Here is a 24,164-nt window from a genome sequence, read left to right as displayed (position 1 = left end):
GGCTCTGGGCAAATGGACAGAGACAGAACACAGGAAATACTGGACTTCAAGGCCAGGACATAGCCATTCTAAGGAGCTTATGGAGTATCCTTCGAAGGGAAGAGCGAATGAGCTAATGAGCTTGAACAGAATCCGGCTCAGGAGAGTGACAGGACTCATAACGGGACACTGTCACTTTAGGAAACATCTACATAAGCTAAAGCTTGTAGACAATCCGGTCTGCCGAGGATGTGAATCGGCGGATGAAACTTCTCTGCATATCCTGGGCGAGTGCCCGGGATTTGCACGTAGCAGAATGGCGCTCCTTGGGAGACCCTATTTAGAACACAAGGAACTGAGAGAAGTGTCAGCAAGGAAGCTTTTGGACTTTGTAAAAAGGACAAATCTACTTGCTGAATAGGACTAGTAGTGGGACGCACAATAGGCCTAATTAGGCCGCAGTGCTATGGGACTTTTTAAAGGACCAACCACTAGATGAAGATGAAGAAGGAAGAAGTCCAATCAATAGGTAGAAGGGCTTACAAAAAATACCACCTGGATACAAAAAATATGGTGATATACGAAAAAAAAAAAATTTAAGAAAGATAGTGTATTTTTCCTGTGGCGCATAAATGGCGAAGTTAACCTAAAAAATTCATAAAAGGAAAAAAAACGGTTTTTCGCTAATAAAAAAAAACTTGAACTCCAATTGAAAAAAGTTAAATGACAAAGTTGTAGCTCTTAAAAAAATCTATCAACTCATATTTTTAAATATATCGATTGCTATATTACTTTTCAAGATATATCGAAAAAACCGTCAAAAATCGACTTTTTTTGTTTTTGCTGTATCTCTTGCAAATTAAGGTTTTGAAACTTGTTATTTGCTGTAAATGTAGCCCTCGTCAAGCAAAAAAGTGCCTTTTTTTAATTAAAAAATATAAGAAATTTTTCGAAAAAAGGTCATCTCGAAAATCGGCTGTTCCTGCTCGACGAATAGTCCTAGAGAAACAAATCAGGGCTCATTTTTTTCCTTAAGAGTTGTACTTTCATGGTAAAAAAGAGTGATAATGATTTTATTCATTTTAAGTGTCCAAAAATGAATTTGAAAATAGTAAAAAATTTTTTGTCGCATTTTTCTTGAATATCTTTTTCGATTTTCAGTTCTCAATGATGTCTATTGCAGGAATCGACTGCTGGAATTTTTACGCGAATTTTAAAAAAAGAAACGTTCCTCTACAACCTTCTGAAGCCGAGATAATTTTTTCTTTTCAAAAAATTCCACAGGCCGCTATTTAAGTGCTACAGCAACCATTCTTACAGTGATTGAAGTTGAAGGCTTATATTTTCAATAAAAAAATACTTTGGTTCATTTTAGCTACTTCTGCATTTTTAATTGTGCGTCATACCGAAGCATTCGAGCCCAGCGCGAGCTGACTGTAGCGGGTGGCAGAGTGGGGGTACCGCTACTTGGCCGCTCCGAAAACTGAATTCGCGCATTCAAAGTGCTCTTACTTTCAAAATCTTCATTTTCTCGACTTCTGGATCACGTACAAAAATTCTTTGCACTTAAATAGCGGCCTGTGGAATTTTCTGAAAAAAAAAAAAATTGTGTCGGCTACAGAAGGTCGTAGAGCAACAGTTTTTTTATTTTAAATTCACGTAAAAATGCCAGCAATCGATTCCTGTAATAGACATTATCGAGAAAGAAAAAAAGTTTAATTTGTAAGAGATACAGCAAAAACAAAAAAAGGTTGATTTTTTACAGTTTTTTTTTATATATCTCGAAAAGTAATGTAGCAATCGATTTATTTAAAAAGACGAATCGATAGGTTTTTTTAATAGCTACAACTTTCTCATTTCACTTTTTTCGATTGTAGTTCAAGTTTTTTTTTTATTAGCAAAAAACCGTTTTTTTTTCCTTTTATAAATTCTTTAGGTTAACTTGACCCTTTATGCGCCATAGGAAAAATACACTATCTTTTTTAGAATTTTTTTTCCTATATCACCATATTTTTTGTTTCCAGTTGGTATTTTTTGTAAATTTAACATAAGACCGTGAAAGATTGATTGGACTATACATGCCTCTACTCTGTGTCGGTTCTTGTACAAAACACCCTGTATAAACAAGGATTACAGCATTTTAAAGTGACGATATTAAAAACTAATATCCACGTAATGGAAATAATTTTTTACTAGACAGAAAAAGGAATCTAACAATTTTAATCACATCTTTTATAACCATGTATGTATTATAGGTCTTGTTTTTTTTTTATGTGTTTTTAGTCAGACAACAAAACAAACTCCCCCAAAAAAGAACCCCCGTCACACTTATTTATACCATAAACAAGTGTTACTGGGAATTTTTGAGAGTGCCGCTATCCAATATTCTCATACCAAAGTTCACTCGCTGTATAACTACAAATATTTAAACAATGATTCCAGGTATTACAAATTTTTTTATAGAAATCGTCCTCCAACTAAAAACTTATTTACATACACTTAATCCATATTCGAGGCCTTACGATTTCAAATTAAGGGCAAACAAACGATCAACGTACCTTTTCCAGCTGTTCCCTGTATGTCTGACTGAACTCCTCGCCGCCCATTTTTTTCTTGTTGTCGAACTGCTGGATGGCCTTATCCTTGACCTTGCGGTGCTCGTTATCGATCGCTTCAGTCTTGAGATAGGGTTTGGCGCCCCCGCAGATCTCCTCCATCATGGTGACGTACACGTCCTTGGCGTCGGCGACGGCCGCCAGGTTATTCGCTTCCGCGGTTGCCTTAAATGTAACGGTTATTGTAAGATTTCGTACTGTTCCTATTAACATCAAATAAAGAAAGAAATGTTTTGTGTTTCCAAAGAAGATAAATAAGAAAAAGTAGTTAAGATATGTTGGGCTTGGTTTAAAAAAAAAAAAATCGTATTCAAGTCACATTTCGATATCTTCATTCAAAGTAGCACGTGGTTTTTCGGGTTGTTATGCCGTAGTTTATATACCTGTTCGCCCACAATGCCCTTCCTTAGCATTAACTAAGAAGAGCTTCAAAATGCTTTTTTTTAATTCACGATACGACCATTTTTCACTTAAATACAAGCTCCCATTTAAAAACTTACACCACTGAATTCAATGCAAAAAGCTGGATAACAAATTACTTTACAAAAATTTTTGCAAATAAATAAAATCAACATTACAACAAACAACCAAAAAAAAATATATCCCTGTATCCCTTCAACAAACTTATCAAGAAACATTGTAACTTTTCTTTTTCATGAGAAATCTGAGGAATTCCTCAACGCACTGAAATTGGTTCACCCTGTACCTCTAAAAAAAAAAAAAACAAATCTATCTGGCATCTGTTTAACCCAAATCCGTACCCCTATGACTCAGACGGCACATATATCTCATTACTAGAACACAAATAAACAATTTTTCACCGTTAATTAGCAACCTGGGTTATATTTAACTTTTCCCATAAATAAAAAACAAATCCGACTTACCACAAGCATAGACTTCGGTTCAGGCAACTCGTTGCCCTCATAAATCTGCATGTAGGACTTAAAATATTGCACGAAATCCCTGACTTTCACCTTCTCTCCGTTTATCCTTTTCAGGACCAAGTTTTCAGGGGCCAACAACATAGGCACCAGTATCTTCAGGTTATCCTTGAATTCAGAATCGATTTCTGCGAAACAAAAACGTTAAGTCTACCACATTGTTCTTATTTACTATCTTACCCCCCAATCTCCCGTCGAAAGTCGGACTGGTGGCTACTTTGATGCCAGGATGGGGCATCAGGAAACAAGCTATCTCCGTAAAGCAAGACCTTATGTGCTTCCTGAGAGACTGGAGCTCCGTGTGTTGGTGGTCGTTCACCTCCAGGCGCTTCTCTAAGATCTGCTGGCCGCCGACGGCCCCATAGGGCGCCTCATACGGGAACCGCCAGTCCCTCACGAGGAACTGTAGCCTCTGGAAGGGGACCTTTCCGGAATCGGCCAGGGCGAGTCGGCCGTATTCGGTGAAAAGCTAACAAATTAAAAATGATTTAAAACTGATTCCATCGAGACTCTCTGTAACGTTTCACATCCACCAAAGTTACCTGCAAGTGTTGAAGGTCATCCTCCTGTATATTGCTGGATAAATTGTAGATTTGAACGGAACTTAACATTGTACTTAATGCGAATATTGTGGCACATTCTTTGACTGTACTTTTGCTGTCCCAAGTACCCTGAGTGTCGAGTAGCACCACAGCAACCTGAGGAAAGGCATCGAATTGTTACAAAATTTGGGCTACTTTGATGTTTGTTTTACAGTTGTTGCAAATTTTAGTACAAATGTAGCAACGTGGTGTCAGTTTTTTAGAGGTAATACTTAGAACTTTTCTCCAAAATACTAATTCGAAACAATTTTTTTTTATCAAATACATAGTCGAGATAGTCTCTAAACTGTACTTAAACTGTTATATATGTTGCCACTGGATGGGTTCCAAATTGACAGGCAGTGAACTAGACAACAAAAAATAATTTTGTAAAAACATATTGCAACAGTGCGTTAGATGAGCAAAAAAACAACAATGGCCGAATATGTGTCCGCCTTATTACAAGCTTTTAGTTAACTTGCTTTGTTAGTATGGGTCAAATCTTGCAGCTGAATTTTAAAACAGTTATCCCCAACCGATTGAGCTGAAATTTTGCACACACGTTTAGTTTGGATGACAATGCATGGTTAGCTAAGTGACATCATTCTAAATCCAATATGACGGACCAGTTATTTTTTATGCACCCCCATGATATGGGTATCAAATGAAAGGGTTTGCTGAGAAGAATACGAAAATAAAATGTCACAAAAGCTTGTTTTAATTTTTTTTTTATCATGAACTTATTACTTATTTTCAGTTTTATTGGTTTATAATAATGATTTGTAACATGCTAGGTAATTTCATAACTTTTTGCATGAACAATAAGTTTTTACCGGTATCGACATGGAATTTGTGTAGTGCAATGTTGTGTTTTGGCAAGTTTAATATTATGAAAAAACACATATACAAATCAAGGTCATAAGTAGCCTTCGTATAAATATGACCTACAATCAAAGTTATGCCCTGTATAACAATGAATAGCATCTTTAATAAAACCACCTACCTCCATACCAACAATCAGAATTAGGTACTACTTTTTAGTTTCTAGGAAAAAAAATTCAAAATACAGGGTGTTTCATAACTCTACCGACACAGAACAGGCAAGTGTAGAGAATCATAAAATATGCCGATTTGTTATGTAACATTTTTTTTTCTCGGATGTACCATTGAAGAAATATACATTTTGAAAAACAATATTTCAGCAATGATTTGCGTTTATTGTTTTTAATTGGTAAAAATATGAATTTGTTGGAAGCCCAATAAGGGCTGGACTAGGTGTTAACAAAATAAAGAATATAATTTAATGAAATTGCTTTTTCTTGATATTTTTGTGTAAACGACAAAAATGACACATGAAATCATAGCCTACTAGTCGTAAAACTGCATACTTTACTTTTTGTCCAATTCAATTTATTAGTAACGACGCTGTTTCACAAAATCACGATTTTCTCAAGAACTGTTATCTTTTCGAAAAATTGTAAAAGTAAAAAAATTTTTTAAATTAAGTTTCCTGTACTGGTAAAACTATTTAATAATTGGCATACTGATTAAAAAAATCAATATCATTTTAAGGGCACCCTACCACTAGTCCAGCCCTTATTGGGCTTCCAACAAATTCATATTTTTCCAATTAAAGATATCAATAAATGGAAATTATGTACCAAATTTGGTTTCTCTATGTTAAGGCATTAATGAAATATTATTGTTTTTCAAAATTTAACACTCATTTTTAGGCGCCAATATCTCTTCCATGATGTACATCCCACAAAAAAATGTTACATAACAAATCGGCATATTTTAAGATCCACACGTGCCTGCTCTCGTCGGTAAAGTTATGAAACACCCTGTATATTAAATTATGACACTATTTTACTACATGCTGAATAAAATTCAGTCATGTATCTAAAATGTAACATCATATCCAGAATAATTCTCTTGTATTTTTAGTTTATATTGAAACAAAATTTTAAATAATACAAATTAAAAAGGCAATCATTCATGTCAATAAAAAAATAATGGTGAGACTGCACAAAGTTACAAATCAAAAATTTTTATAATTCATAATAAATGAATCTCAAATTTTTAAGGTGACGTATATCAATTACTGATAAAATATTTCTGCGATTTGTTTACGTGCCACATCATTAAAATATAATTATAGTAATTTTTTAGATAAAAGATACACCAAGGGATAAGAATACTTATGTTTTTGTTTTGTCAAGATATTTACACGCAGGTGGATAATTAATTCTAAACAGTATTTCCTTTCTAGGAATTGCCACCGTCAACAATAAAGTAAAGTCATAACATTTTAAAATTGTTTATATATGCAAACATTGCACACCTTTTAAGTATGCAAACCATATACTAAAAATAACAATGTTATGATTCAAAACCATTAATATGATGTAACTGTCTAGTACTGTAGGCTGTCAACCATGACATATGTAAAGTTTTCCCAAAAATCTTGTAAATATATCTCAACATATTCCTAGCCAAAACTTTTTATATATAAAAAAAATGATACAGCACCTTTTTTCATATAAGATCTGCAAGAATTGTGGTAGGCCATGATTTAAAATAAAACATACTGTATATACATAGTATATGATATAATACTTGATATACCATTATTAAATACAAGGAAAAATCAAAGGTACAGTGCAATATCAACCAATACAATAAAGAATAATTTCCAAAAAAAAAAAACGCTATGACATGACCAATCGTTCCACCTCATTGCACTCACTTATTTCACGCTTATAAAATTAATCTTTAAAGTTCTGATCTGAACAGCTACAATAAAATTGTTTGCTTCCTTTGTCTTTTTCCATGTTGCCTTCCAACGTATTATTATTAAATAATTAAGTACACATGTAGTTACCTGTCATTAAACTTTAAAATGAAATAAAAAGAAAGTAATAAACGCTTTGTTGTTAATACACCACCTAATTTAAATTCTAGTCAAGTCATTATTAGCATTCGATTGAATTTGCTGCATAGATTGTCATAAATTCTTCTACCAGTTTTAAATACAGGATTGCTGCAAAAACTGTAACCACAGTGATTTAAAACTTTCTAAATATAACCTGGCTATATCCAATCATTAGATATAACGGACTGCTTTTATAAGAACTGAAAAAGTGGTAGGAATTTCTTATTATAAACCCAATTCATTTTCTTATATTCCGAGTTCTTTGTTAAATTATGGTATATACATATAAATATACCAACTAAGTAAATAATATATTCCACTGTTTATATAAAAACTAATTTAAAGATTCAGAGATAAATCCATCTGAACAGTTTATGTTTATAAAAAGTAAACAAAACCCAAATTGTGGGAAGTGAAAAACAAAGTAAAAGATTAATCTATTTGTTATTTTTCTCATAGATAAAAGAAAGACGCAGAAATTTTAAGTTAAGCATTCTTCTTCTTTCTTTCGCAACATCACACAAGTTTTGTAAATTATAAAAAAAACATATCAAATGTAATACTAAATATAAGAGCTAAATTTGAATAAATCTAACAATTTTTTACCAAAAGAGTCATAAAATTTCCTACCTTTTCGCCCGTGATAAGTTCTGTTAGAAAAACTTCAGACCACATCAGTATTCCCGTCGTATCCCGATCTGATCCTCCCTTCCAAGAGAATCCTTCGAGCGGGGCATCTTCCGAACCTATCCACTCCGATGTATTTTGTTTAAGGACATACTAAAAACGATCACTTAAATATACGTCGCACGATTTAGTAACAATAAAATACCTTAGCATTCATATATCGCAAAAAGAAATCTAAGAGAAATGATTTGCCGTGTCTAAATGCACCAGCCACGGAAACTACCACTACGTATCGATCTTTAAGCTCATCTCGCATTAACACTTTCTTGAGAGCCTCTTCGTCCAGCTTGAACGAATGGTCCTCACCTGCTAAAACTATTGGCACAGCATGTGGTTTAGTCATTGTGTCTTCATATTCAAATTCATCTGGAACAGAAAATTTTAAAACGTTAACCCTGCCGTTAATGTAACATTATTATAAAAATTTCATGTCCTTGATGTCAAGATTTGTTTTCCTATTTTTAATAACTGACATTGACAGATTTGAGAGATACAAGGTTAACATCTTGGGAGACATGATAATTTTGAACAGATTATATGGAAGATGCTTCAATTAATTAATTACTAATTGCCACATAAGGACGTGCTGCGTAATTCACACTTTAAACAAGTTCCAAAGTTTACAAAAAGCAAGGTGGAAATAGTGATATTATTCGGCCCTATCTAACAGTGTTACGAATTAATTAAAAAATACAATTCTACAAATACCTTCAGTTGAAGATTCTTTTTTCTGTAAACGTTTACGTTGCCTTAAGTCAGACATGATGATATTATTTTCGTTTTCTTAATTCGTTCGTCAGTTGCAGTTAGTAGTACTCTTTACTAAAATCATTTGACAGTTGCCCCCCAAGGTTTGGTTCGTAGAGATGACAATTTTGGCAGAACTCTCGAATAACAAAGACGATTACTTGCGCTCGCCCATCTCTGTTACAACTCTTGTACAACACACTTCCACATAATCCTTACGTTATTACCAACTTTTAAATATTTGAAATTAGTTACTTCACTACCGAGTTTAACAGATTTATATTTTAACAAATTTTAAATCAATTAAAACTTGTCAATAATTGATGAAAATTTTCGAGCAAATTAATTTAGTTTTTCACTAAATAGAATTTTAACAAATAGCGATTTCCATTGATGCACTGAGTGCGCATTCCGTGTATCTCCATCCTGTATTATCTAGTGATAATAAAAGATGGAAAATATACTCGGTGCGCACTCGGTGTGTCAATGGAAATCGCCAAAAGAAACATTACAAAATAACTTGGTTCTTTTTCTTTGACGCTTTGACCTTGACAATATACCATGTATATGGAAAATGCAAATATTCTCTTTCAGTATTTAATTAACAGAAGAAGAAGCAGTCGATATAATAAAACTTTTGACCTACTTCCTACTTTAGTTTTGCCAAAAGGGGCGGGTAGGTAGGAAGGTCTATGAAGTGAAATTATAAATTATTGTAAACATAATCAGCTGCAGGTTTTCGGTTTTCGTTTCCATAACAGCACAAGTATGCATACCTGAACCTAGATATATTATTGATAATATTTATGTCTTCATTTTAGATATGATAAACACATCAAAAATAATATAACTTCTTCAAATGCGTTCATCGGTTAGCTACATTCTGTCAAGCAGTACTAGTGAGCCCAACATGTCTCACCCAGATTATGAACAGTATTCTCATGATCATGCTGCTCTTTTAGTACTAGTGAGACACATAGGATCTCAGCTGAAACCAAAAACCTTCATGAAGTTCTTTGATCGCATTTCTAAAATTAACAACGCAAAAATCACTGATTCTACTGGACAAGTTAGAAGTATATTGATACGTTACGTGAAAGAATATCCCGTGGAAAATAATGACTGGGGTGATTTTCAAACACACAGACGTTTGTTGGGATTGATTTCGCTTGGCAAGTACGATTCTCAACAAGAATTAAACGAGGTGTGCAGGGTACACGAAAGCTTAAAGGTGAAATATAATACCACTTTGTTTGATTCAATATGCATACTTTTCGGTCCTACTAAAGAAAGTGTTACTCCTGAAACAGATGATTCTAGTAATGTTGATTCAGATCCCAAATCTGAAGATACTTCAGAAAAATTTACCACTCCTAATAATTTTAAAGCAAGGGCCCTGTTCTATGATGAATCTTCACCCTGTTTGGATCTGGAAACTCAGCTCAACGAGTTCATTAATTCTTTGTTTTGGGTACTCGAATCGAAAAGATTGGAACGGTCACGTGAGAAATTAGAGCGTGTATCTTTACTCCTGGCACCTTTTGAGAAAAAAGATTTCGTAGGACTGGATATGGAATCTAGGAACAACAAAAAAAGATGTACGGGTCGTATGACAAAACACTTAGGCGACCTTTGTATGCAGGCAGGTTTATTAACAGAAAGTTTGTCTTATTATACCCAAGCTGCTGAAACTCTAAAATCCATAAATGACTGGTTATGGCTGGGCGCCGCTTATGAGGGCTTAAGTGCTGCGTCTGCTTTGGTTTTATATCCCGATATGCAACGTACGGTCCCTTTACAAAGAAATGCCAGCTTACAAGAAGGTTCACCCAGGAAATCTAGCCAGACTCCATCCACTTCTGCTTTAGTTAATAGAAAATTAGTGGCAAATACACTTACACCTGAGGACATATTGAAACGTTACCGCGAAGCTATTATTCACTACAGCAAATATCAAAATGCTGGGATTATAGAAACCGAGGCCAGCTTTAAAGCAGCAAGGATCGCCGTGGAGCAGAACCATGCACTTCAGGCCGCTAGTTTCTTGCAGAACGTCGTGTATATTAATCTGGCGTTATCCGAGCAGGAAAAAATTCAGAGGTTTGAAACTTTGGCAGACCTATACACCCAAATTGGGTTCCAGAGGAAAGCTGCTTTATGTTTAAGACTGGCTGCTACAAGGTAATTTTATAGGGTATATGGCAGAGTAATTGTTTCTCCAATATTATTAGTTAAAAAAGTTTATTTCGCTAGAGTAATATGTTTCCGTGGTACCTACAGTTTAGTAGGTCACTCTCTGCCAGTAGCATTTCTATGTTCACATAATAATTATTAATAGGTATGTTTCCCCTCAAAACCCTGCACCGAACTGGGCCCGATGTTACGCCTTGATGTTACAAAGTCTACCCGGCCACCATCTAACGCTAGACCCTGTGGAAATGAGAACCTCAAACCAGGGTTGGCCGGCTTTGCAGATTCAACTGTTACAAGTAAATATTTTCATGTGGAACTTTACAGACGTTAATTTTCTTTTTTTAAGTTCTAGAATGTGCCTAAAAGATTTGTTTTTAGGAACTTGTTGTCGCTGCGAGACGTACTGGGCATTCCGCATTAGCTACTAGACATATGACCTTTCTGTTACAGACCATGTGGCCCCATTTAAGGTAATATAAACGTCTCTGTCCTCGATAATAATATTTAGGTTTACGTGACTTTATCGAGTTTATATTTACAATTCTCTCAGCCCCACCGAGCAGAAAGAGCTAGCAGTACAACTTCAAAGTCTCTCTGCGCAGTGCGAAGGTTCTCCGGTGCCTCTAGTCCTTGATTCCGGGTTAGTGGTACCACCCGCCAATCTCACCGACATCCCAGTTTGCGTCGCTTTCACTCCAAAGGACCTACAGCCCCATCTCAGACCTAGACGCATCGAGAGCCTCAAACAAGACACAGGCCCCTTTCTGTTCACTCCGATACATTTCGGCGGCGGGAGTTTGGAGAGAAAACAGAACAAAGCTAATTCAAAAATGGGTATGGAAGTAAAGGAGGTTTATTTACTTTTTTGAAAAAATAATCTTCCCGCAGATTTCCTATGGGTGGAAAACGAGGTTTGCGAAGTACAACTGAAACTGACAAATCCTCTACCGTTTGAGCAGAAGGTGTCGAACATGCGACTGTTGACCGCTGGCGTGGTTTTTGAATCGGTACCGGAGACGGTGGTATTGCCGCCGGACGTACCCACATCGATCACGTTAAGCGGTTGGGCGAGGGAGAGTGGAGAACTTGAACTGTCGGGGTATAGCACGCATGCTCTGGGCGTGAAGTCGAATTGCAGGTTGCGACACATGCCGCTGTCCTCAAATTTCCCTCCATTTTATAAAGTGGAAGTAGTGCCGAGCTTGCCGATACTTGAGGTATAAATGTTTTTTTTTAAGGTCTACACATTACCACTTATAAGTGGGACAAAAACTTAAGAAAGCTCTTATCTTTCGAATTGAATGGGGATTTCAAAAATAATTTTATTAGGGAAAACAACCATTTTTTTGTTTAAAAAAGTCAGTACTCGTACGCATGCCACTATTAGAGGTAAAACCTATGTTTGTATTGAAAACCATTTGCCTTTATTAACTATCGTTACGTGCTAAATATCAGTGAAATATCTCGAGCGGTTTCGAAAATATTAATTTCCTTTTTTTCCTAAAATTTTAACCAAGGTTGGCAAATATCATGATATTTATATAAATATCAAATATCGGATAAATATCTTGATATATATCCGATATATATCAAGTCTTGATATTTATTTTTTTTAATTAATTTATGTATAATATAGTAGCGAAATAAAATTAAGAAACTATTTAGGTAAATATTTTTATTCCAAATATCAAAAACAAGAACGAAAAAATAAATATAAATTCTGAAACTAATAAAAAATATTTGCGTGAATATTAGGTACTACGAAATCGATGGAATGTTCCGATGATTCTTCTGGCAAAGGCTCTGCTGTATTTGAATTCTCCCAAATCCAAACAATATTTTCTTTTTTATTTTTTCTACCTGATTGTTATATTTAAATAAACGTTTATCAAAAAATCGACGTACAAAACTAAGGTTGTAATATCACCAAGTCAACATAAATTTCATACATATTAAAACAAATACAAACACACAGCACCTGCTCGAATTGACAACACCTGGAGAAATAATGAAATAAAAATGTTAATTCAATTTTACTTTGTTGAAAAATTCGGGGAATCACATAAATAAACACCTTCGCCAACGATTAGCATACGGTTTTACTGCCATCTGTTAACAGTTTTAGCAACTTTAAACCAGTAGGAATCATTATTTAAATTTTTATAAATATCGTGATATATATCGGATATACAGGGTCGGAAAGTCCCCATGGTTCATCGGCCGTTACGTGAGAGCGATAAAGTAAGCCATAGAAATCCATGCGATAGAGAAGGATGGCTATAATGAAGGCGTCTCATAGACACCGCCCGTTTCGCCCTTCCACTTGTAATTCAGCGACCGGTGGGCATCTTTGTTTTCGTCGTTTGCCTTTTCTTTAATAGATGTTACTACTTATACAATTTCGATTTCGGTATTCCGATATGTTAATACCATTCGTTAACAGAGGGCAGCACAACACGTAACAAAGAAAACTTTTTACAGTAGCTAGTAGATACGTCTGTTTGTTAATCTAGTGACCCTGTTTCCCCTACCGAGAAGTTATTCAAATGGAAGTATAGTGCTCAGTTGCATTTAAAGTTCATTTAGTTATTATTTAAGTATACTTTTTAAAATGACTTTAAAATCCCAAGAAATAAAGCAAAATTCCCTATTTCCCCAATTCCAAAAAAAACTGTCGATCTGGCATCACTCTAGGGCTGCGCCTCTCCTTAGACAAATTGTGCTGCCCTCTGTTAACGGATTGTATTGACATATCGGAATACGAAGTTGGAATTGTATAAGTAGTGACATCTACTACAGAAAAGGCAAACGACGAAAACAAAGATGACCACCTGTCGCTGAATTACAAGTGGAAGTGGTTCTTATTTTTGGACCGTAGTTTATAAAGCACACTATCATTAATTTTCCATGTAGTTTCATACCCTTAAATATTCGCATATCATTAACGAACACCCTGTGTATTGTGGATGAAAGAAATATTTTCAACAGAACGTTCAAATTGAAAATAAAATCAAGTCACACTCAAATTCAAAGTAAAATTCAAAATCAAATTCAAAATAAATAAAAATGTTATGCAGTCTTTTTTTCTATAAGCAATTTTTGTCCAGGTAATCACGTCTCTGCCTCAAAGCGCGTCCTTTTCGAATTTCCATGATGACAACATAGTGACGTCCGCCAGCATAAGTTTATACCACGGGGAGAGTACCCACTGCACGGTAACTTTGACCAACATCGGCCAAGTGCCCATCGAGATGCTCGAGGTCGAAGTAAACAGCATTTTGGAACCTACGCTTCAAGATCAGATCTTCAAGTGGGACGACGAAGAGGTGCGATGCCAGTTACCTATACAGCCCAGCAAATCCGCGACCATAACCTTATACCTTCACGCCGCTGCCAACTTTCTGGCCCCGAACGTGCCCGTTTCTCCCAGTATTCAGCACGACATGAGCAGCGGAGTGTTCAGTAGCATGTCGGCTTCCCTACCGCCCGGGGGATCCTTGCCGTCGAGGTTCAACTCGAGTTTCCGTTCGTCGAATTCGGGACAGTCTAGCATCGCGGGAGGCCTCACGGCACTATTCCAACAGCAGTCCGCCACGTCGGCTATCGAGGGGCAGCTGAGGTTGCGGTACAGCGGTTCGTCTGGACTCGAGGCGGATTACTGCAGGATATGCTCCGTTTTCTTCATGGTGGAGATGACGCCCTCTCTTCACGTCACGAATTGGGATGTTTTACCTGCAGAAATGTAAGTCGATGAGAAAATTCGCAATTGTGGTATGATTTATCAAATAAACCGATAAATCATACGTAATTTTTTATATGTATTATACCCTAGTGCCAAAATAGCAGGCAGTGTGACATCATTCCATGCGTGTATCAATTTTGAGGGCTCCAAAAACTGATATATATATAAACTAAATAAATACGTCGATTTTGGTACACTCATCTTGATATATTCTATTATCCTTCAAGTAGGTACATATTTTTTTATTTACATCAAAGTATTCAGGCCACTGACATTCAATTCCACTTCTAACAACATTTATTGGAATAACTAAAACATGGAAATATGTTTTTTTCACTTGTACGCTTATGACAAGCACTGACACCCCAGTCAGAAATTGAAGTAGGGTGGGATTTCAACAAGTCAATGCAGTTTTAGTTGTCAATTTTTTGTATATGAAAAGTGAAGATAGAATTAGACATTTGTAACAATTGGAACACTATGCGAAATGAATGGTACAATACAATTTCCATGAAAAGAATACAAAAAATTATATACTACTTTTTTGATAAAACTTACCGCCTTCGAAAAAAATCCAAAACACCTCAAATTTTGACCTTTGACCCTGAATAATTTTTTAGCACACATGGGATTGATGGGGACTTTTGACACTTTATTTCTAATGGTGTACCCAAGATCTCCACCAAAATTTAGCTCTGTCGGAATTTTCGTTATTTGACCACTATTTTTATGACTAATTAGACCGGACTATTATGACTTTTGGCATTGGGGTATAGATGGGGGTTCTCCCACGAAATATTTGTCATTATTTATACTTTTAACAAAGGAGGTTGGGATTTTATGGAAGCGTCACCATCTGTCTCATATTTTCTATCCTAAATTTGACCCGTTACTTAAATTCACCGTTTGTAGAAGTTCCCAGTTTTATCTAGTCGTGGACATAGCTAACTTAACTTCCCAAGAGATGGAGCTGCAGTACACGTCGACTAAAACCATGTTGATAGAAGGCCAGGAGAGTTGTCGGGTGCCCATTCCCGTCGATCGTTGCCCTCTATCCAAACTGTCTGGACTTTTCGAGGAGTCGAAAGAGTTCGATACCGGAAGGAACGTTATAGACGTTAATACTATCTGTTCCGAGCATATCACCGATTTGGTAGACTTGCGGTGGAGTTTGTTGGCGACGGATTCGAAAGGCGTCGCTTCCTTGAAAGGCATAAATTTAACGGCAAGCATGTTGGATATTGTTCGTATGTCGCCATTGGATTGGGGTACGTTTTATTTATAAACGGCGCGAATGGAAATAGTTGTATATTTTTTTAGAAGTTAAAGTGAACGGGGGCATCGTAAACGCCCAGGAAGAAGTGACTTGTGAAGCTGGGGACTGCTTGGCATTGCAAATGTCCATCGCGAATAGTCTGGAGTGGGCTTTGAACCAACTCACGCTTTCCGTGCAGTTTTATCAGGATTACGAGAACGGGACGATAAACGACAGGATGGAGACTAGATTAGCTATGGCGGGTGCCACGAAGTAAGGTTACAATTTTACGTTGAAATACAGAAATCTGTAACTTTTTTTTTAGGAAAATATTACCGTCCCTAGAGCCCAGGGTGAAGGCCAACCACGACTGCAACGTAATATTTTTTGCGCCGGGTTTGTACAAGCTGGATATTCAATGTTCGGCGTCGGAGAGTAGCGCGTGTGGCACGGCAAACTTGGTGCAAATGGGGCATGTATGGAAGTTCACGCCGCCAATTTCTATACAAGTTACGTAAATTTATTATTTTATTATTTAATGCTAAGCTGTTTAAATCGTTAAATGTTTTAGACTTAACTTATAACTTGGAGAATATAAGATAATTTGGTCATATATTTTTTTCATTTATTTCCAATTTAAATCCTAAACCTCAAAAATTGTGTTGAGATTCATCAAAGTTATTGTCTCGAAACTATTTGTGGAGCATTTATTACCATTATTTTTTAATTTACAGTGCGGAAAAATTTTCAAAGAAAAATTACTGTCAGTCAAAGTTATTCTAAATAAAATTTCTACAGATTTTATAACTTAAGGTCATAAATATGAGCAATATTGGAAAATGTTACTTTTGTAATTGTAAAATATGCTATAAAGTAGATCCAGGGATAGTGGCGGTATTTCTGAAATTTTTTTATAGTCCAATAATTGTAATTAATCGTTATTTACAAGGTGCGAGCTTGTTTGTTTGTTGGCTGTTGTAAAAAATTTTTTTACTTTAATTTAATATCCTCGTTTCTGTTTCTTTATCTCTATTAGAATTTTTGAAAGTACAGAAAAACTAAAATGGGCAAATTATAGTACTGCTAAGAAAATAATTGAAATTCTATTTACTTAGACTTTATTCAAACAAAATTGAAAATTCTTTTAAAAAATCAGCTATTTGCAGTCCAATTGGAAAAATGTTTAAACCTTTCGTTAGTTGTCACTTTATTTGTTTGATATTACAATAATTACTTCTTTTTAAATAAAATCCAAAATGAAAAAATTAAATTATTTTCTCAAAAATGTTGGTAAAAAAAAACTATGATAGTGATAGTTCTAAATTTAATGGGTTTCTAGTGGACTAATAATTTTTAAGAAATTTAAATATGCGACCAAATTCTGATATAAAAAAAAGATTAATCTTAGGGGCGGACTTCAGGGGGCTGTAATTCTGAAAGACGGGGCCACTTGGCAAAAATAAAAAATACGGGTTCCCTAAATTTGTCTTAAGAATTTGTGACCAAATTTTGTTGCATGAATTTTGGGACACCCTGTATTTTGACTAAATTTAAATTTCGATATTTAAATAAAATCAACACAACAAAGAAATTGAAAAATGACAGCTTTTAATATTTTAAATCTCATTTTTTAGGCCAAAAGTAGATATACAATCTGGTTTACTGTTTTTTCTCGTACGGTTTTTGTTCGGATCTTTATTGAAGATGTAATGTCTGTTCCCAAAGGTATGCCTAATTGATATGTGGTACTGTCCTCATGTTCTCTCTCTGAAAATGACAGTACACTTCTAAAAGCCATGCGGTAAAGAAGTCGTTTATTTACACAAAGGTCTTCGAAAAAACAAACAAGACAAATCCCCAACCAACGTCTACAACCTCTTAAGTTCATTGAAAACTTTTATAAACTAATCAAAAACTGAATTTTCGAGCGATTGGGCTGACTTTAATCACATTTGACGCTGGGTTTAATTTCCACAAAATTTGTTAGGAAAAAAATGTGAGAAAAAATATAAATTTAAAAAAATTAAATCAAGAAAACTGAATTTTGTGAAAAATAAAAAAACGCCCGATTCTATTCACCTAATAAAACTGGGTGACCCCTACTTTATGTTTTTTTTTTATGTCAGCAAATGGTACAAGTTCCCTCGCTTCATTATCAAAATAATTTTCACCGGCCGTCGCAGTTGAAGAATAGTAATATTTTATTCAATCGTAAATAATTCAAACATGCTACACTTTATTAATATAAATGTAAAATGCTAAACGAGTACAGCAAAGATTATATCACAAACTTGAATAAATCGTATTAAATAATATCGTTTAATCCATTACGTTTTAAAACACATTTGATAAGTGGGAGGTTTCTCTGGTATATTCGAAACATCTAAATCGTCGCTGTTAAACCACTTGACCTCGTCTTCGGTTAAATCTTCCAATTTAGAATAAATGGATTCGTCAACCTGCTGAACTTGACCGAATTGTGGATTTGAAATAACAGTGTTCTGACCGCTTCCAAAAATACTATTAGAATGACTTTTCGCATCTGTAACACTGGAAGACGTCTGGCGAAATGGAGGACTAGTCGCTTGTTGATTGAAAACCGTCCCGGCATTCTGTTGGGCAAAGATAGGTTGTTGCTGGGCAAACATTGATTTTTGTGCATTTTGAGGTTGGTTAGCCCCTATTCCAAAAATATTTGCCGACCCCTGTTGAGGCATGTTTTGAACAGTGGCTTGAGCATTGGAGACACCAAAGATGCTCTGCCCAAAAGCATTATTAGCGTTTTGATTAGGAAAAGAATTGTTGAAAACATTGCCACTATTTGGTTGTGTTTGTGAACCATATGTAGGAGAAACGTTTTGTTGCCCGCCAAAAATAGAATTGTTCACTTGACCTCCAAAAATCGAGCCCCCGGCAGATTGCCCGCCACTGAACATCGGGCCGTTTGTAGACTGTAGGCCAGCGAAAGCTGGGCTGGTACCGGCTTGTGTTGTAGTTGGCTGGCCCCCAAATAAGGAATTACTACCTTGAGTTGCAAAATTACCACTGGCGTGACGAAAAATGTTATCAGTAGCGATCTGCGTCTGAGTGTTTGGAAAAATCGAATTACTCTGCCCTTTGAATGCTTGGTTTTGAGATGCGCCACCACCGAAGATACTTGACGCACCACCAAATTGATTTTGCGGTTGTGTGGGCTTGGCAAAGATGTTTTGATTAGATTGGGGGAACACCGAAGAAGTAGGTTGTTGTCCAAAAGATGTTTGCTGTTGATTAAAAGCTCCAGACGTGTTGGCTGTATTATTGAATGCAGTGGTTGTGGTGGCAGGGTTACTTCCGTATACACCACAGTATGAGGAAGGAGGAGTATTATAAATGCATTTTAAAATGTTGACGATATCCGGTGATGGTGACTGCAAGGATTTCATCCTCATTACAGCTTGTTGAAGCATCATTTGTACTTGTTGCTTCTGGAAAGACAATATGTTAAAAACATTCTTAAGAGTGGCTATATACACATACAAATTGCTCGAGAGTTCCATTCTTTACTGCTTCGTAGTAACCCAAACGAATTTCCTCAAAGCTGTGATCTTCAAAACTGGGAAATGCAGGCTTTTCTTTGAAAGGAGCATAGCAGGATAATAACCACTGGCCTCCTTTTTCCGCTACTGTCATGTCATTTACTACAGATTTGACCAAAGTACTCGTGTCTACATTAGAAGGATTTGTGGTAGGTTTGGCTTGCTGTTGGGTATTACCAAAATGAGACTGTCTTAGTATTGGTGTTGAGTTTTGAAAATTCGTATAGTTATCTGAAAGAAAAAGATATGTAATGCAGACAGTGGGCTATTTAAAACGGGTATTTTACCGTTTAATTGATGTTCAAATTTGCAAAAATCCCCAAATTTACAAGTTCCCTGAAGGAAAAATTTACATACAACCATGCTTATTCTTGAAATATTTCTATTTCCAATATTTCTATACTTATGACCATACTGTCACCTGTCAAACTTAAATTAAAAAATTAAAATTTGTTGACATATAACCTCACTCGAATGGGACACTTGACCTACTCGTATATGAATTTGAACTAAAGTTATTTTTTAACGAGTAAATTCATTCTAGGTTTAATCAACAAAAAATTATAAATTCTTTACGTAGATCAGGATCAATTTAATACTCTAGACTTTAAGAAATTGTTATATGAAAAATGTGAAGGTGTAGTTTTAAAAGAACTTAATAATTACTAAAATATACAAAGATTGTCGCAAAAAAATTCCAAGAGTTTGTCAAAAATTGTACTCTAACTATCAAATGTTAGGTTAAAGGCTATGTTTACAAAAAAGCTGTTTGTTTTTAAGTTAAATAACAATAATGCCTGTGGATATAAAGGAACTTACAGAGGGTTGGCTGGAGTTAGAAAGCGATCCAGGCTTGTTTTCTTTACTCCTTGAAGATTTCGGCGTAAAAGGAGTCCAAGTCGAGGAAATATACGATTTAAACAAACCCTTAGACAGTCCAGTTTATGGTTTCATTTTCTTATTTAGATGGGTCGAGGAAAGAAGATCACGTCGAAAAGTTGTGGAGCAAAATGAAACGTTTGTTAAAGACGAAGATATAGTAAATAATATATTTTTTGCTCAACAAATGGTTCCGAACAGTTGTGCTACACATGCCCTTATTTCTATATTGTTAAATTGCCCCACTATACATTTAGGCGAGACTTTGACCAGACTGAAAGCACATACGCAAGGTATGAGCCCCGATAATAAAGGATGGGCTATAGGAAATACCCCAGAGTTGGCTTGTGCTCACAATTCGCATGCTATGCCGCAAGCAAAGCGAAGGCTCGAAAAAGGCAGTGGAGTATCAACGGGACGCTTTACAGGTTATTATTAACATCTCATGTTGTTTTTTGAGGTACATTAACTTATTTTTCAGGTGAAGCATTTCATTTTGTTAGCTTTGTACCCATTGGGGGCAGACTATTTGAACTGGATGGTCTGAAGCCTTATCCGATTGATCATGGCCCTTGTAACGATATGGAATGGACTGATAAGTTCCGTAGTGTTATTACCGATCGGCTGGGAATCACAGCTGATGAATATAACGAGATTAGATTCAATCTAATGGCAGTCGTTCCAGATAGAAGACTGGCCATTCAGCATAAACTTAAAATGTTGAGAACTAACAAACAAATAGTATTGGATGCACTTCAGCACATAGTTAAAGTCAAGGAAAAGAGTGGTAGTACTAACATTAAGACTGAAAAGGAATTAGAAGCTTTAAAGCCAGGAACAAGCGGTGAAGAAGCAAAAGTGAGTAAAAATTTTATTTTAAGTCTGTGTATCTTGTAGAATAAAAATTTTAAATAAGTTTTTAATGACCTTTTTTGGGATCCAGTCGGTGGATCCCACGAAGAATGAATCTGAGGAAGACCAGGCTTCAAAAACCAATAAAATCGAATCTACTTCGACAAACAGTAAGGTAACACTGTGTCCTTTAGATTACGCCACTCCATTGACCATACAAACTTCACCTGCACCCAGTACTTCTGGAACGGACACCCCGTCAGATTTAGGATCAGCTTTCAACTCTCCCACTCAAGGATGGAACTGGGCAGCCGCGACGACCTCGCAGAATAGCCCAACATCAAGGGATTTGAAACGGTTCGTTGTATTGAGGATGGCCGAACAGGGCGACAAAGAGAAGGAGCAGAATGGTAATAACACCCTACAAATTCGTCAACACAAAGATCTTCAATAACGAATTTCGAAGTATTTGTTCATTACCTTTATTGAGATCACATGTTTCGTGTAGAGTTTGATCAGTTAAAATACATATAATTTGTGAGGTTAGTTAACAGCAATACTGTGCACTTTGTATTAGTTAGACAAACTGATCAGATTTAGGAATAAAAATACTAGATGGCGACTCCCCGCCAAAAAATATTTATAATATTTATTTTCAGAAATAAAGTCGTTAGAGTCTGCCGAAAGGAAATTGGTCAGTACGGGAGGGGTCCACGCTAGGGTTCACACAAGTGACGGCGATCCGGTAGTAGCAGAGAAGAAGAACCAAGAACTCTTAGAACCACACACTTTCGCCCCAAAGGACTTGCTAGCGTTGTTGAGGAACCTTGAAAACGAAATATGTATGTGCGAGATTAGTTTGAAGGACGAAAATGACAAGCAGAACAAATATAAGGTAAAGCGGACAGTAGAACAAATTTAAATTCTTAACAAACGCGTAATTTTCAGGTTGATGATTGTAGGCGGACTCACAACTACGATGAGTTTATTTGTACGTTTTTGTCCATGCTGGCCGAGCAGGGTAAATTGGCAGATTTAGTAGAGCAAAATTTAGTCGTTCCGAAAAGGCCTAGCAATTCCACTCCTGTACCGAAACCCGCCAAGAAGAAAAAAGATGGCGGTAAGAGGAAGAAGAAAGGTCGTTCGAAGGTGAAACGAAGACGTTGAAGCTGTACACTTGAATCTTTTTTTATTTTATTCTACAAAATACAAATATTTAAATAGATTAACTGTATATTTGCTGTTTTTATAAAACTATTTAAAATATTCTAAAAATAATTTTCAGGTACCTAATTTTATAATTTGTGATTTATTAGAACAAGGAAAATGTATAAATAAAGTATTCTATGTTAAAATTATGTTTTTTTAATATCGTCAAATACCAAAACGATTCAGTTTTTTAATTAATTACATAAAATATATTTCCTAAATTTAAATTAAAGCAAATTTTACATTTTTATCAACAATAAAATCACGAGCTTTTCTGTTTATTGGATAAATTTCTATTTGTAACGAAACAATTTTGCCAATTAGTAATTTTACGAGAAAAACTGACATGAAAAAATCGTAACAGTTTTTTGAGCAAAATTAATGATTGGCAAAATTTTGAGTTAAAAAGAAATTTATCCATGAAATGAAAAGCTCGCGTGGTTTTTGGCAAGATAAATTAACGATCAAATATGTGAATGAACAACAAAAAAATATATATTTATTCTATGTGAACGAATAACAACCACTGTAGATACTCACACTTTCAACAATACCTAATAATTGTAATGACAGGAAACATTTTAAACATTTAAACTGATGTGCGCGTAGTAATTGTAAGTACATACAGTTTTAATTTAGAGGAACAGCAGTTTTTATCAGTGTTAGAAAATTACGCACTTTTTTATCGTTGTAAAGTTACAAAAACGATTTCTTTTATTTAAATATTCTGCTCAAAAATCGTAGACACTCGTGATTAGCTAAAGCAACTCCCTCCTAATTTTCAGATAAAATTAAAGAGAGAGAGGGGTAATCAAACTATCGCCCTTTCTCTCTACAGCATCTACATACATACAATACAGCAATTGTCGTGTTTTCACGGCTTTTCAGCCACGACTTGATAGTAAAATCGTACGGCATCGGCAGTACAATAAATATTACTGTACTGCCATGCATTAAAAAACGGCTTTAATTTTATATGCATATTTGAACTTTTATGCAGAAAAAAAACTAAACCTGAAAATAATAATGCCATACTGGAAGTTCAATTTGCCAAACATTCTATTCCCCGAGTAGATTTCGATCTTGGCTGTGTGTGACCCATTTATTTTTTGTCTGATTCGCAATGTTTATATTCTTAAACACGGCTATTTTTAATTTTCCGCGTGGCGTTTAGTTTCTACAGGTTACAGATTGGCAGCACTGGTTGAGAGGTAACAAGAAATTTGTGGTTGGCAGCCCTGCGTAGAGTCGTATTTCAATTGTTTCTGATCGGTATTTTTTAAATTTAGTCTTAATTCATCAAGTATAATCGTTAAATAATTGCATTCAAAATAATCCACCTTTCTGTTAGTTTTTTATTACTATTTCTTGTCTTACGTGCGCGATACAGACACATATACAGAGTGGTACGAGTCTCCCGGTTTAATGCTTCTCGCTAGTGACGCCATACAACATACAAATAAATAATATACTTTTCCTCGTAACGTAATTAAATTAAGTGTGCCGCAATTCTATGTGTATCCTGTTCCCACTGCCGGAGGACCCTCTGTAGCTGAGAAGATCTGGAAAGTTTGTGGTAAGTCGCAAGTCACTTTTGAAATCTCACCTAACGGATAAAATTTACATGCACGCAGTTCCATTGAGCTGGAGTTCGAAACTACCTTCCACATACATTTTTCAGTCACTTTATGACGCATTTTCTTTTTATCGTTTTTCATATTTTAAAATTTTTAGGAGAAATTATCTAGTTTGTGCAACAGGTGCAAAAAAAATGTTGAATTGTAACTGTAGTAGAAAAAGAGAATTCAATACTGGCAAAAGCTTCACCCTGCCAACTACAACTGGTTTGACGACTTTAGGTAATAGCATTGTTTTATTATTGTTCAGTGATTAGATAACTGCAACCGTTGTTAATTTACTTGAAATTGAAATTGAAATTTGTAAGAGGGGCCGTTTGGAGTATCTTGAAAT

At 35.4% G+C, this 24,164-nt stretch overlaps 4 protein-coding genes across 6 annotated transcripts in view; 2 read left to right on the top strand and 2 right to left on the bottom strand.

The window, feature by feature from the left end:
- The window catches only part of LOC108913348 (atlastin), a 16,314-nt gene extending 7,509 nt beyond the window's left edge, over positions 1–8,805 (bottom strand). Inside the window, exons 1-7 of the mRNA XM_018718895.2 lie at positions 8,447–8,805; positions 7,884–8,104; positions 7,682–7,831; positions 4,078–4,233; positions 3,716–4,004; positions 3,479–3,663; positions 2,538–2,759 (exon numbers count right to left, since the gene is read on the bottom strand). Coding sequence (XP_018574411.1) covers positions 2,538–2,759; positions 3,479–3,663; positions 3,716–4,004; positions 4,078–4,233; positions 7,682–7,831; positions 7,884–8,104; positions 8,447–8,501 — 1,278 coding nt within the window. The 5' untranslated portion in view covers positions 8,502–8,805. The remainder of the gene's footprint in view (positions 1–2,537; positions 2,760–3,478; positions 3,664–3,715; positions 4,005–4,077; positions 4,234–7,681; positions 7,832–7,883; positions 8,105–8,446) is intronic.
- A 312-nt stretch (positions 8,806–9,117) lies between these two features.
- Positions 9,118–16,286, top strand: LOC108913342 (protein brunelleschi). 3 transcript variants are annotated; one of them, XM_018718886.1, is made up of 10 exons: positions 9,118–9,251; positions 9,307–10,666; positions 10,824–10,974; positions 11,057–11,148; positions 11,229–11,512; positions 11,567–11,895; positions 13,786–14,420; positions 15,336–15,688; positions 15,741–15,948; positions 16,001–16,286. In XM_018718886.1, exons 2-10 carry the CDS (start codon positions 9,345–9,347, stop codon positions 16,191–16,193), a joined length of 3,567 nt encoding a protein of 1,188 aa, XP_018574402.1. In that variant the 5' UTR covers positions 9,118–9,251; positions 9,307–9,344; the 3' UTR covers positions 16,194–16,286. The 3 variants fall into 3 exon arrangements, with proteins under 3 accessions (XP_018574402.1, XP_018574400.1, XP_018574401.1); XM_018718884.1 differs by having other exon boundaries at positions 9,119–9,251; positions 15,333–15,688; positions 16,001–16,193; XM_018718885.1 differs by lacking the exon at positions 9,118–9,251 and having other exon boundaries at positions 9,345–10,666; positions 15,333–15,688.
- Positions 16,287–17,891: 1,605 nt separating this feature from the next.
- LOC108913344 (nucleoporin-like protein 2) lies at positions 17,892–19,694 on the bottom strand. The gene is made up of 3 exons (XM_018718888.2): positions 19,541–19,694; positions 19,195–19,484; positions 17,892–19,142 (listed from the first exon to the last, which is right to left on the bottom strand). Exons 1-3 carry the CDS (start codon positions 19,614–19,616, stop codon positions 18,003–18,005), a joined length of 1,506 nt encoding a protein of 501 aa, XP_018574404.1. The 5' UTR covers positions 19,617–19,694; the 3' UTR covers positions 17,892–18,002.
- Positions 19,695–19,787: 93 nt separating this feature from the next.
- Positions 19,788–22,238, top strand: LOC108913343 (ubiquitin carboxyl-terminal hydrolase calypso). The gene is made up of 5 exons (XM_018718887.1): positions 19,788–20,560; positions 20,614–20,990; positions 21,076–21,394; positions 21,644–21,879; positions 21,933–22,238. Exons 1-5 carry the CDS (start codon positions 20,047–20,049, stop codon positions 22,149–22,151), a joined length of 1,665 nt encoding a protein of 554 aa, XP_018574403.1. The 5' UTR covers positions 19,788–20,046; the 3' UTR covers positions 22,152–22,238.
- The last annotated feature ends 1,926 nt before the right edge of the window (positions 22,239–24,164 follow it).

The sequence above is a fragment of the Anoplophora glabripennis genome, unplaced genomic scaffold (genome assembly GCF_000390285.2).
Source record: "Anoplophora glabripennis isolate ALB-LARVAE unplaced genomic scaffold, Agla_2.0 scaffold426, whole genome shotgun sequence".
NCBI lineage: Eukaryota > Metazoa > Arthropoda > Insecta > Coleoptera > Cerambycidae > Anoplophora > Anoplophora glabripennis.
Note: the sequence above shows the minus strand (reverse complement) of the source record. Positions and strands in the feature narration are given on the sequence as shown.

Coding starts and splice junctions, on each gene's coding strand:
- LOC108913342 (XM_018718885.1), top strand. CDS start 9,345: ATGCGTTCATCGGTTAGCTACATTCTGTCAAGCAGTACTAGTGAGCCC. Junction 10,667..10,823: donor TTAAGACTGGCTGCTACAAG/GTAATTTTATAG, acceptor AATTATTAATAG/GTATGTTTCCCCTCAAAACC. Junction 11,513..11,566: donor CAAAGCTAATTCAAAAATGG/GTATGGAAGTAA, acceptor ATCTTCCCGCAG/ATTTCCTATGGGTGGAAAAC.
- LOC108913344 (XM_018718888.2), bottom strand. CDS start 19,616: ATGGTTGTATGTAAATTTTTCCTTCAGGGAACTTGTAAATTTGGGGAT. Junction 19,485..19,540: donor ATTTGAACATCAATTAAACG/GTAAAATACCCG, acceptor TTTTTCTTTCAG/ATAACTATACGAATTTTCAA. Junction 19,143..19,194: donor ATGGAACTCTCGAGCAATTT/GTATGTGTATAT, acceptor TTGTCTTTCCAG/AAGCAACAAGTACAAATGAT.
- LOC108913343 (XM_018718887.1), top strand. CDS start 20,047: ATGCCTGTGGATATAAAGGAACTTACAGAGGGTTGGCTGGAGTTAGAA. Junction 20,561..20,613: donor ATCAACGGGACGCTTTACAG/GTTATTATTAAC, acceptor CTTATTTTTCAG/GTGAAGCATTTCATTTTGTT. Junction 21,880..21,932: donor ACAAGCAGAACAAATATAAG/GTAAAGCGGACA, acceptor CGTAATTTTCAG/GTTGATGATTGTAGGCGGAC.